Source organism: Juglans microcarpa x Juglans regia, chromosome 5S, assembly GCF_004785595.1.
Source record: "Juglans microcarpa x Juglans regia isolate MS1-56 chromosome 5S, Jm3101_v1.0, whole genome shotgun sequence".
NCBI lineage: Eukaryota > Viridiplantae > Streptophyta > Magnoliopsida > Fagales > Juglandaceae > Juglans > Juglans microcarpa x Juglans regia.
In genome coordinates, this window is record NC_054603.1 from 31,864,294 (window position 1) to 31,878,435 (window position 14,142).

The 14,142-nt window shown below is 37.7% G+C and overlaps 1 protein-coding gene across 1 annotated transcript; it reads right to left on the reverse strand.

Moving 5' to 3' along the window:
- Nucleotides 1-3,183: 3,183 nt before the first annotated feature.
- LOC121267313 (cell division cycle protein 48 homolog) lies at nucleotides 3,184-3,735 on the reverse strand. Its single transcript, XM_041171160.1, has one exon. It carries the CDS (start codon nucleotides 3,733-3,735, stop codon nucleotides 3,184-3,186), a length of 552 nt encoding a protein of 183 aa, XP_041027094.1.
- Nucleotides 3,736-14,142: the final 10,407 nt, after the last annotated feature.

Below are 14,142 nucleotides of genomic sequence, written 5' to 3' on the forward strand. Positions count from 1 at the left end.
ATACAACCATATCACATAAAATAAAATAAAATAAAATAAAACCAACAAAATAAAATATCATAAGACAAAAGGAATAAAACAAATGAAATAGTACACAAGAAAATAATTGAAACAAGTAAAATTGCCTGCCATATAATAAAATAACTAAATAAACTAAAATAACAAAAATAAGATAAATAACAAACAATTAACGTATAATTAAAATAAATAAATTAAAATAATGTACTCCCAACAAAATAATTTCAAATCAAAATTTTAAAATTTTCTGGTACTACACCTATGGGACATGTGGTTTTACCCAGAGCCGAACTGCTCTGATACCACCTGTGGCGCCCCCAATCCCCCTTATATAAATACACAGGGATCGAGACGCCAGGATGGTGACAACACGGTCACACATCCCAACGAAGTGCCAGTGTGTGTACATGCAACAGTGTACAAATATAATAACGCAGCGGATAGTCAACTAAGTACCAGAATTTAAATACAAATATTTAAAACAATTTATCTTTAAAAAATTATACAGTCATCCCAAATATAATACAAAAGGTGAATACATAAACTGATAAAAACACATAACTCACTAAACAGGAGCAATCCCAGATCACTCCTCCAACGGAGCCAAGCTAAGGCTCGTCATCATCATCTGCATCAAAATCTGCGATACCATAAAATGGTACCACAGGTAAGTATAAACCAAACAACTCTCGGGATAAAAATACATTAATGCAACCAACAATATAGCAAAATACAGTTAACCATAAAATACCATTTTTTCCCAGAAAAATGATTATTTCCAACACACGCCAAAAATCCCATTTTGGCCCAAAATATCCGTAACACATTTTCCCATAAAATGATCCACACAAACAATCCATTTATCGGACACTGTAGGCGGGAATCGCAGGCGGGACTCTACCACCGTCCCTGCTTACCACCATCCCTACCGCGTGCACCGTAGGCGGGAATCACAGGCGGGACACAACCACCATCCCTGCTTACCACCATCCCTAACGCGTGCACCGTAGGCGGGAATCACAGGCGGGACTCTACCACCATCCCTGCTTACCACCATCCCTACAGTTCCTTTACACACAATAAATACTTAACAGAGCACTGTAGGCGGGAATCACAGGCGGGACACAACCACCATCCCTGCTTACCACCATCCCTACAGTCTCTTTTCCTTTTACTCACATAAAAATCCAAATCCAATAAATACATGAACATGTATGCAATACACGAAAATCCAGTTTTCTTTACAAACATGATCATGCATGCAATATGCGATGTACGTGAACAAGTCATAACCAACAACCACAATTCACAATGCAAACAAACACAACTCCGTCCACAATCCATCCAACCCCCGAAACTCCTCGGACTCAGTCCGGCAAAACAACCCAATTCACAGATAATATGCGTTAGTGCAAAAATATATTTAAATCACGAAAGTTCTTTAAGGAAAATACTTACAGTGCAATATAATAATTTCCGGAGGATCTCGAAGTTGCAAGTGGTGATTTCTGAGCAACACCACAGTGTAAAATACACTGTGGCCGTGGGTCACAGATACCCACTTTTCAACGAGGACAAATGAAGACCCAAGATTGATAGGGTAGGGCCTAGGGAGGTCGGTGAAGCCAATGGTGGCGGTGGTTTGCCGTGGGTGGCGGCGGAATGGGCGGTAGAAGACCAAAATGCCCAAATCGGAAATGTAGTTGGTGGAGCTTCACCGGTGACGGATCGGAGGTGGGGTTGGGTCCAATGGGTTGCCAAGAGGTCGGGGATGAAGTGGTAGGAAGATGGTGGCCAATGGTGGTGCGACGGCGGCGCAACGGCGGAAGGAGTGCCGCGGCTTCGAAGAGCTACTGGTGGTTAACGGCGGCACGGATGGAGGTGAGATTGGTGGGGTGAGGTCGCCGGCGGCTGGGGAAGCTAATGGGCTGGGCGGTGAGGGCCACCGCCGGCTCACGGCGGCGCGGGCGTGAAGGTGGCCCGCGGCTTCGTGGGGGGGCGTGTGGGCTACCGGCGGCGAGGTAGGGGCTGAGGTTTGGGAGGTGAGGTCGCCGGAGGAAGGGGGAGCTGGTCGGCTGGGCGGTGTCGCGCACGGCGGCGCGACGGCGGCGCTGGGAGGAGACGATAGAAACGGGCGGAGGAGAGGAGAGAGAGAGATCGCGCGGGAAGGAGAGGAAATGAGGAAAAAAAAAAGAAAAGAAAGAAAAGAAAAAGGAAGGAAAGAAAAAATGGAGGAAAAAAAATGAGGTCCAATCCTCATAACTTGGGTCACAAAAAAGATCCAACGGAGACAATTTTAAAACCACAAGTTAAATAAAATAATTTAAACGTAATGGTAAAGTCAAATTGAAATAATTAAATCCCACAGTAATTAATTTAAATATTAAAAGCAATTTAAATGCATAATAATAAATAAATATTTGGAAAGCACAAAAAAATAATTTTCACCAAATAAAATCATAGAAATAAACTTACTAAAAATCCAACCAATTTTAAAATAAGAGGATAAATTTTTGAACAATCAAAAAAAATCCTTCAGTAAAAATACACTGAAATACGGGGTGTTACAACCCATTGGGAGCAGTGTAATAGTAAGCACCTTGAAGGTTTGCATGGCAATTGAGGCAAAGTTTGAATAATTAGGTATGACTTAATTAAACCTAAGGATCTTGCTCGTGACTCCACTGATGCAAGATTGGTTTTAGGCTAAGATAACTTCTCGCACAATTCTTTCTCTCTCCTACGGTGGATTGAAGAATAAAAAAAACATTAAGCGAGAAATAAAGACCTTCAAGGTGCTCCATCGGATACTGAACAGTCTCTTGAAGTTCTTGCTTAATATTCTTAAGGCCTTCAAGGTTCCTCCAGTTGATATTAGGCACTTCAACAACAGTTTTAGGCACAGCAGATAGGTTTTTTTTTTTGTTCCAAAAGCAGTGTGGAAGTGCTCATGGTTAACGACCATGGAGTTAAGTACCTCAGCTTCAATGGATTCATCTTCCTAGTCAATCACATCCATCTTTCTAATGCACTGCAGTGCAACTTTAGTACAAAGAGCTGCAAGAGCAGCACCAATACCCATGGGTAACTTTTGAGATTTTTTCTAAGTCAACATCATCAAAGAGCTTCATGTTCTTGGTATGGATGCGAAGAACTTCAAGACTCCTAAGTCCCAACTTCATCAGAAACACCCATGTCTATTTCCCTATCGAACCGACCAAACCTTCTCAAAGCTGGGTCAATGTTGTTCGGATGATTTGTAGCCCTTATAACAATAACATGAGCCTGTCCATCCATAAGAGTCAACAGTTGTGAAACAATTTGCCTTTCAACCTCACCATGTGTCTTCTCCCTCTTATGAGCAATAAAATCAATCTCATCAATGAAAATAATAGATGTAGTGTTCTTCTCAACTTCTTCAAGTGCCTTTTGAAGATTGCTCTCACTCTCTCCAGCCAATTTGGACATTATCCCCCGCCCATTAATACAAAAAATGAAAGCCCCATTTTCAGTAGCAACAACCCTTGATATTAATGCTTTTCCAGATCCCAGGTGTCCATAAATCAAAATTCCTTTAGATGGCTTCACACCAATTGATTTAAAAAGCGGAAGGTGCCTTACTGGCAGCTCCACTAACTCACGAGCTTGAGTCATCTGCTTCCAAACACCACCCACAAGAGAGATAGCTTCTCTGGAACTAGCTTTTACCACATTCATCTGACTGGCTTTCCTAAGATCCCCTTATATATGGGTCGCTATGATTAAGCTCTTGCATATCCACATCAAGACCCCCACGGTTCTTCAAATCATTCGCATTATCTATTGGCTCAACATGATCTTCAGCAAGACCATCATAGTTCATATTATTGGTCCGTTCCGAGAGAGCTAAATTGAAAGGATATATTTTTCTTCCTCTATCAAAGGGCCAATGGGGTGATATTATAGGGAACTTTAGAGCAAAAACAAACACTATAAGGAAAGTAAAATGTTGAATACAGTCGCATAGGGCAAACAGCTGCTTACGTGGAAAAAATAAAACACACCGTTTTGTATAAAAACCAAAACCACGCCACACTTCGCTTAAATCATGAGTTTGCCGCCAAGCTGCAAAGGATTGCAGTCAAACTTCATACTTCAAAAGAAAAAGAAATGGAAGATGGAAAAAGGAGTGCAGGGACCCAGGGAGAGAGGTTTTGACAAATTGATTTTGATGGTGAACGTAAAAAATTAAATGTTGGCCTCCAACTTCCATATTGAATGAGTGAGAGAGGTGAGATGTATGGGTCATCATGTGGGGAAGAAGAGGGGTAGGCAAAGCTGTACAGGTCGTCGATTTCGTGGGGAAGACGAAGGGAGGAAGACTGGAGAGACTGAAGAATTGGGCTGAAAAAGTGACTCGGTTTCGTTGGGGAAGACAAAGGGAGGGAAAATGTGAAACGCATCGTTTACAAGCGTGAACTCACCTGGGGCCTCTCGTACGCTTCTCTTTCTTCTCCCCTATGTTTTTTCTTCTTATTTTCTGTATTTTTGGTTTTCGAATCTCGATTCAATTTTTCTCTTTTATTTTGGTGACGTGGCCTGACCGACTGCAGGGCGCCTGCATAGGGCGACTGTGTATAGAAGAGCTGATAAGGGAATCCCAAGAATCCAACCCAATTTTAAGATATATCTCACACCACCCAAAAATATCCCTAATAAGCAATTCATCGAGTAATTGAAGAGCGGCATTTTTATCTATTACAACTTGCAACACCATGCGATATCTCCATCGCCCTCCACCACAAATCACAAGAAAAGTATAATGGGCTTCAAATATCTCAAAAACACCTTCTATTGTATACTTTGCACTTGAATCTTGATAGAAAATGAAAAATGAGACGGGAATTGTGCTTACCTCTAAGAATAGTGCCAAATTCCTCATATTTTGCCTTCTTCTTAAGCCTAACCATGAGGTCAACAACTGAAAGAACTTTCCCAACAGCCATAGCAGCTCTAGAATTGCTGGGGATAATGTTGAAAGAAGCAGCTCTTCCACGTTTCCTATGCATGTCAACCATATAGGTACCAACACATACCTTCTCTTCCGGTCCCATTTTTCTAACCTGATAGTGTTGCATGTTCCAATTTGTAGAGCCTTTTTAGGCATTTCATCAAACAACTACGGCGTCGTACCTTCTGTCCTTGCTTGATCAAAGATCCGACACGAGTAACTAAATCCAGATCCTCCCATTGTTGATGGTTGCTTGGTTATTGTTCGAACAAGAACCCCACACTTCTAATACTTAGAAATCATTGTTCAATCAAGGGAATTCTTATACACCTTACCAATGTGACACCAAACACCCAAATGCTCCCCTATACTAAACACCAAAACCACAAGACACAAGCTGCAGAAATTCAGACTGTTCATTTGAGCTTGATTTTTTTCCGAACGCAGATAATCAGGTTTCGGTTATGAGTTTCGGCCTGGAATAAACGCGGGCCAGTACCCGCATAGCAAAATCTGGGTACATCCAGTCCTGGACCGAATTTTAAACCTAGAACCCAGGTTTAAACCTTATACTTTTTTTTTTAATCCTTTTTAATCCGGGTTCAACTTTTCAGATTTCCATAACAAACCAGTGTTCACTACTTCGCTCTCTAACGACTCCAGTCAGTAATTTCCAAATGTCACTACTTCCAAAAAAATCAAAATAAATACACAAAAAGAGAGTCTGTTGTTTCACATGCAAATTCCAGTGCATATCTACAACTATACCTTTTTGTTATGGCACCCACTTTTTGTGGGTGCAAAGATCACACTTGTTATGGTGGTGTGACTATCTTCTAGCTGTTAAAGATAGACAGAGACTTGAGAGAGTAGAGTGTGTAGTATTCATTGTACAGGGATTCCTACACAGGAGACGGTGTAAAGGCTGCAGTGAGAAGATAGAATGATAGAGGGGGAAGCGTGTTGTCAGTTCAGAGAAGTTCCGGCCATGAGTATTGAGTAAGATTGCATTTCAGTGATCTTGTCTTTGAATCTTGGGAGGCCACTTTTTGCCCTCACATTTTGTCTTTAATATAGAATTTTTAGAATTTGCACATCTAATCAATTTTATGGCTTGCAACTTACAGAATATCATAGACATCAAAAGACATGCCTAGCACTTGAAATGTCTAGTATTTAGAATGGTCCCATTTACAGGCTACAACAAGTTCTGTAGAAGTTAGGTTTCCTAGGACTCTTTCTGAAGACGAGACTAGCAATTATAATGGCAATCCCAGTGAAAAAAGAGTGAGATATTTGGGTAATCTCTTTCGCATATCATTAGGAAAAAAGAAATAGTACACTAGTTATCTGGTTATATTTTTGTGAATTCTAATGTAAAAAAAAAACCAGTTCAACCCAAAATCTGAAATTGGGGTTTTAAGAAACCCGGATTCATCCTGATTCCGGCTCAAGTCTGATCTGACTAACTCGGTCCGGGTATACCCAGATTCTCGGGCCGAAACCCGGATGAATAGTCTTAATAGAAATAGACCAGAGGACAACAAGAATGAAAGTAGAAGCACCTGTAAATCCAACAAAAGTCCAGTAATGGTGATTTTCAATATCCCAACCACCTTGGTAGCTCTGAAACATACGAAGGATGTAGAGTTTGCTCATTCAAACTCCTGCCAAAGCAAGAGTGCTCCAACTAGGTGCAAGAAAGAGTTTGTGTATGTCTAAAGCTATCAAAATATAAGAACTAGAGCTAGATCTCTGATGAAATGGTGTCGAAAACCCCACAAGGGTCCTCTCTCTCCCTCTTAATCCAATGAGTGAGCTAACACTTAGGGTCATGAAGGGTAATAGAGCAAGGACGATAGTGATGGGGCTTAACTCCTTTAGTGATCGGAGCGGGCTTCCATGGAGGATTCCATACACGTCGTGGCCATTTGTTTGGAATTCCTCCCATGGAGAAAAGTTTTTCAGCAATCGAAGATTCCTCGAAAAGATCAGAACTTGACGATGCATTGATTTCAACATGGTCGTGTTGCCACACACTCACTTGAGAGTATGTGGTGCCAAGACCCATCTCAATCGTTGGGCCTTCAGTTTTTCAGATCAATGTATGGTTGTTGCTATGTATAGCCGACCCCAAGGTAAAAAACGAAAGGAGAGGGCGATCTGATTGTTGAAAGAAATTATTTTCACTTACAGCTATGACCGTGGTAGATTGTTTAAAATTTGTTTCTACCTCGGTTTATTCTTCAATGATATTTTTTATTGCTGTAGAAATCTCTTCCATGGCGACATTTATGGCTGCATTTGTTTCTTTTTTCATGGTAACAATTTTCTCTCCAAACCTTTCTAACTGCTGTTGATACATTTCACAACTTTGTTTCAATTGAAGAAGTAATTCCATGATTGATAACACAGAGATCAGTGTCTTTCTGATACCACTTTGTAACACACCCCTAAGGATTAAATAAACAATCTCACTTCGAGAGTGAGAACCTCTAGAATAAGAGAGAGGGAAAAGAAGGATAAACTTGAAAATAAATGTTCTATTAGTTTCTGGACAAAAAACAAATAGTATACTTCCCACATCTATATGTAGGAATTCCCTATTGAAAGGCTTCCCATCTACTGGGACTCTCATAAAAGAAGTTCATTGCATCATTAATATACTTGGGCCTAAGCCCATGACACTAACTAACATAAACTTGGTTCCTACTAATCCAATACAACAGTCCTCGCACGTTGGTCCCTGTTGTTCGTGACAATAAAAGCCCACGAGCCCAAGGCCACTTAGTCTGTTACAATCTAATCGAAGTGAACGAAACAAGGCTATTTGTATGTGTTGAAACACAAAAGAATATGTTCTATAGTTGATTTCGATTGATTTTAGAAGTTATTATGATAATATCAGTCTTCTTGCAAACCCAAAGTACATTAGAAGTTTTTAAGAATCTTTTCTTTAGACATCAACTCCAAAAATTATATATATAATAACAAAATTATAATTGAATAATTAAATCTCTAGAGATATGAGTTTTCACTATCTTACATCTTATTATTCAAACATTCCTTAGAATTTCATTTGGGAGTACTTATTCCTATATGGTATATATGAAGTTCTTGAGTAAATTTCACCAGGGCATTGATCATTAGAATTTTATTTTATTTTATTTATAAAATGATGTTTTATTACTCATAGATACTTACAACAACTCATTCAAAATACTAGAGTGAATACAGTCTGGGATTTCTTCAATGTCTACTAAATCCTCCTGATAATTGAGAGCATCTCTTACTAGTTTGTGAGCTGCAGTATTTGTTTCTCTCTTTGTGTGATTAACAAACCAATCTGCGAATAAGTTAAGAAATGTTTTAGTGTCCTCGAGTAGTAGGCCAACTTAGCTCTAATCCATCACTTCCTTATTGAGAATGTTTACTACCAAAAGATCATCACCCTCAAGAATGAACTGTCTAAATCCCATATCTCGACAGAAACTTATAGCCATCAGCACTGCATAGGATTATGCAATGAGAGCTTCTACATGGAGAGCCAGAGAAGTTCTAAGAGTGCCTAATACTTGACTATCAGCATCCCTGATAATAATTCCAATACCCATCCTACCACTTGGTTTATCAATGACTGCATCCCAATTGACTTTGTATGTACCATCAAGAGGTTTCTTCCATAAGCATAGAATTTGTGATGCATTGCCTCTTAGTAAAATGTGGCTTTCTTAAGAACTAAAAACTTGTAGTTCTTCCCTGACTCAGTTGATAGGAGTGTTGGGATGACTAAATCCTTTACCATGTGTGATATAATTTCTCCTCATCCATATCAACCTTGGAATCACAACTTCCTGCAGGTCTTCCTTCTTCAAGTTTTGAGACTGCTGACTCCATATCTCTATAAAGGAGTGACTTTGGAATGACACTTTTTGTATTCTGATACGACCTTGGCTCCAGACATTTTTTGAGGCCAAACAATTCCAAAGCACATGTCTCATTGATCTGGGAGAGCTTCTGCAAATTAGACACATATCTTCTTTAATAACCTTCCTTTTGCACATTTTTGAGAAAGTGGGAAGGGCATCTCTGCAACCTCTCCAGAGAAAAACTTTCACAATATTTGGTACATGCAATTTCTATAAGGATCTCTATGTGCCATTAGTAGTCCTTCCAGTAGAGGTTTTAGCATCAGCTCTAGTGGTAAGCTCCCTATGGAGATGATAGGCACTTTTCACTCAGAATTGCCCATTCTTGGAGTAATACCATACCGGTTTATCCTTTCTTCCCCAATATTGATTGGGATGCTTTTAATCATATCAACTTCTTGAGGGGTGAATAGTTTAATTAAGAGGTTTTCATCTCACCACTTCAGATTTGCATCTATGAGATCGACCACGTTAGCATCCTCTCTAAGGTTTGTGATATGAGATTGAACTCTGTGCCAATAGGGTCTTGGGATCCACCTATCCTTCCAAGTCCTAACACTCTTTCTATTTCCAATTCTCTAAAATATTTCATCCTTCAAAAGACTTTTGCTTACCATAATGCTCCTCCATAAATAGGAGGATCGGTGACTTAAATTGGATTCCAAGAAGTCAACCTGAGCGAAATATTTCTGCTTGAAAGTTCTTGTAAGGAGGGAATATGAATGTTGCAAAATTCTGCAACACTGTTTAGACAACATGGCTATGTTTAAACTTCTAAAATCTCTGATTCCTAATCCATCGAGCTCTTTAGAAAGACCCATTTGGTTGGGTCCCAATTCACCCATTGGATCTTAGAATGATCATCATTATGGCCCAACCAGAATTTCTTCAACAACCTATTTAGTTTCTGAGTTATGGATTGAGGGAGCATAAAAATCCCCATAGTATAAGTTGGGATGCTTTGGAGGAAAGCTTTTAAAAGAACCTATTTCCCTATAGCTAATAAAAACTTGGTCTTCCAATTTGTCATACGAGCCCAAATCTTGTCAATGAGAGAGTGGAAAACAGCAATCTTAGATCTTTCAATAGTAGTAGGGAGTCTTGATGTCTTCTCTTTGTTGAGTATTTGTCTTGATGCTTTTCATAAACTTCAAGGATTTGAATCACATGGCTCCACTCAAGAGAGTTAGCTCTATAAAAAATGAGTCTAACATTAGCAAACATGAGGTGATTGATGTAGAGAGAAACCTTCCAAATAGGAACACATGAGATGCTACCCCCTGCTTCTGCTTGATTGAGAAGAGATGTTAGTGCTTCTGAACACAAAATACAAAGGTATGGGGAGAAAGGATCCTCCTAACTTAGAATCCAATAAGGGAGGAAGTTAACCTGTGGTTCACCATTGAACATAATGGAATAAGAGACTGATGTAATCCAGCTCATCAAAAGAGAAATCCAATTTTTTTTTTTATCAAATCCTATTCTTCGCATGACTTCTTCAAGAAATTTTCACTCCACTCGATCATAAGTTTTGCTCATTTTAAACTTAAGTACTATATAGTCTGATTTTCTATGCATTCGAGAGCTCATTGAATAGAGACTTTCATATGCCACCAGGATGTTATTAGTGATTAATTGACCTGACACAAAGGATGTCATAAAAAAAGAATTAAATTGTTGTAGATAAATAAGAAAATGAAGTCATAAAATTTTAGTCATAAAAACATATACAAAAAATACTCATTTACAAAAGTTACTGTATCCAACAAACTGGATAGTGTAGATAAAGTTATGAACTTGGCTAGTTTAACTGCTATTTACATAACAAAAATTCTATTCGGAAGCCCCACACCCCACACACTCTCCACATTGGCACAAAGTAAATTGTCACTTTTGCCCTTATTATTCAAACAACTCATTTTCTTCTCAACCACACTTCAAACCCCTTTTCTCCTTCTCTTTCAGAGTTCTGACGAGCAAACAACAAATACCCAGGTCATTGGAATGATTTCTCAGGCTACCAAATACCACTCATTGTCGGAAGATTTCCAAGCAAGGTGGTTCAATTGGCTATATCAAGCATGAAAGATTTCTAGGTTGCAAATGTGTTGAAGATAGGTGCTCAAAACAAAGCAGGGGTAAGGAGGGAGGCCTGAGTATTGGAGAAAACCGACTAGGGACTTTGTGTAGGTAAATTGGCATGTGACTTTAGATCCAAGAACCAGGAAATTGGGATTAGTATCATCATCAGAGATGAAGAAGAGGAGATATTAGTTAATAGTTTGCGCACAAAAGAATTATGTCTTTCAACCTGTATTGGCAGAGAGCTACGCTATATGGAAGGCTATAAAGGTGTTAATGAGTTAGCATTTAGGAAGGCGATTTTGGAAGGAAATGCAATGGTACTTATCAATGTTATTAATAGAGATGGTGAAGAGTTATCATGATATGGGCAAATGATAGAAGATATAAAGTTTTATGTAGATGGAAGAGAAAACTGAAGGTGGTCTTTACTCCAAGAGAAGGTAACACAACGACACATTTGTTAGCAATGTATGCTTTGAATTTGAATAACAAGAGTGACAAGGTCTGGATGGAGGAAGGATTTGATATAATCTCTAGCATTGTCTTCATAGAGAAACGTTGTAATGGTTGACAGTCCTACTAATAATATAAGTTTAATGTTGATTCTTTTTTAGCTTTTATTGAGTTGATTTCAAATTCAAATTTGCTGAATTTTTAAAACCCATTTTAAATAGTCAATTTCATTTTAATTTTAATGTCATTTGTAATCTTCTACTATTACTAACTATATTACATACTACTTACTACATAATTAAAAAAAATAAAAATAACTTCATTAGATGTTTAGTATTACATATTACATATTATAAAAAAAAAAAAAAAAATTGTCTTAAGCATAGCAAAACGCAAGTAAAAAATATAAAATTGTCTTAAACATAGCAACAATGCCAATATATATATATATATATATATATATATATATATATAACATAGATAAATGACAACAAATTGGGAGTGATCTTTTTTATGTTTGCTGCTTTAACTTTCAATCTTCAATAGTTGTCATGTTTGATTGTGTGCTCAACTCTATATACAAATATTAATAATAAGAATAAAATATCAAATGTTAGTGAATTTGGATTATGAAAAATACTAAAATTAAATTATAATGAAAAAAAATAAAATATTACCCGATTTTACTATGAAACTCTCCACATTATCCATAGCCTGCCAAATATCAATGGAAGTTGACAGAAGATTTAACCAATTTTGAGTACAAATAAGTGCCTCAACGGTTCTTGGAGCCAACGAACTCCGAAAAGGATCAAGCACGCGACCTCCCATACTAAATGCTGACTCGAACGCAATCGTAAAAATAGGCATGACCAATAAGTCTCGTGCAATCCTTGCAAGTATATGATAGTTAGACTCATTAATTTTCCACCAAGTTAATAAGTCAAATGATGGGCTGAGTGCCTCACAACCATCTGATAAATATCGATCCACTTATGCTTTGGCAATAATAGATCCCATGGCAGAAGATACTTTATACCACTCATAGAACCATTTGGTCTCACCCAGAAAATCTATTAGTAGCATCATAAAACATTTCCAAAAACTTAACGAACACTCGCACTATCTCCCACGTCCTAGCTTTAGGAGGCCCCATGTGCCTAGGTCTAGGGCATTATCAAAGTAAAAGAGAAAATTATAAGCCTCACTCTCCATCCACCTAAAAGCCTTCTCAAACTTCTCAGCCACCTCCAATATCATATAGGTTGAGTTCCATTATGTCTGTACGTCAAGACACAACATTTTCTTACAATCAATTTTTTCTTTTTCTGCATATCTCTTAAAGTTGTCTAATCTTGTGTGGGATGAACACACATATCTAACTGCATTTCTAACCATTTGTGAAGGCGTCATTGCATTCCTTCAAACCCTCATTCACAATAAGATTCAATATATGAGCACAACATCTCATATGCATATACTTGCCTCCAACACATTCCCAACAAAAAAACTGTTTCAAATTTGAAATTGCGGTATCATTCGAACTTGCATTATCAACACTTACAGTAAATATTCTATCAATGTCCCAATCAAGTAAGCATGATTCAACATATCTCCCGATAGTATCCCCTCGATGATTAGGGATTAAACACAAATTAATGATTTTTTTTTCTACAATTTCCAATTCTTATCAATGAAGTGTGCAGTTAGACACATATAATTCAAATTCTGTACTGATGTCTATGTATCAATCATCAACGAAATCCTCATGCCACCATCTTTAAACACTTTTTTAAGTTTCTCATTTTCTAATTCATACAATTTCATACAATCTCTTACAAGTATAACACGACATGACACTTTAAACCGAGATTTTGCATTGTTGAAGTTATGTTCCTCTTTGAGTGACAATCGTACGTTTTGCCACAATAATTACATTTAGTCTTCAGATCATCTACATGAAAACCATCCACCTTCGTAAAATAGTTTCATACAATCGATTGATCATTCCCTTTCTATTTCCTAGGTAATGGGCAAGTACTACTACTAGAGGCACTAGGGGTTTTGGTGTTTGGGTCTCCCTAAAACAATCTCTCAAGTTAATGGTTGATTTATTTGAATCAACATCAATCGGAGTCGACGAAGAATCCATCTAATTTATAAAAAAAACATAAATGTTACAAACTTACATATGTGTTATACATATTACATAACACATTATAATTACAGAGCAGCTAGTTTGCAACATGGAAAACATCACTCTAATCTAGGTTTTGGTTCACTCATCTTTTCTCAATTTATATCAAACTATTTTTACAACACAATTAGAATATCATAAATTAACAATAATAATTTTTTTCATGCAAAATAAATATTAAATCGAATATATTAAGAACTCTTTCAGTTGGGATTTGAGAATAGCTCTTGGATTACTGTTCACTTCACACTTCACAATTCCAATAATTCGCTTCAAAAATTTAATATCTGTCGCTCTGTACATAGTCATACACAAATAAATAATTTTAAATTAGTCTCAGATCTTCCCATATTTCGTATAAATCTCAAACAAAGAGAGATGACAACAATTTGATCAGATCCACCAACAATCACAAGGATCGGAAAAGCAACAAAGATGCTTAAAATTTAAATGATAAAATTATGAATCAA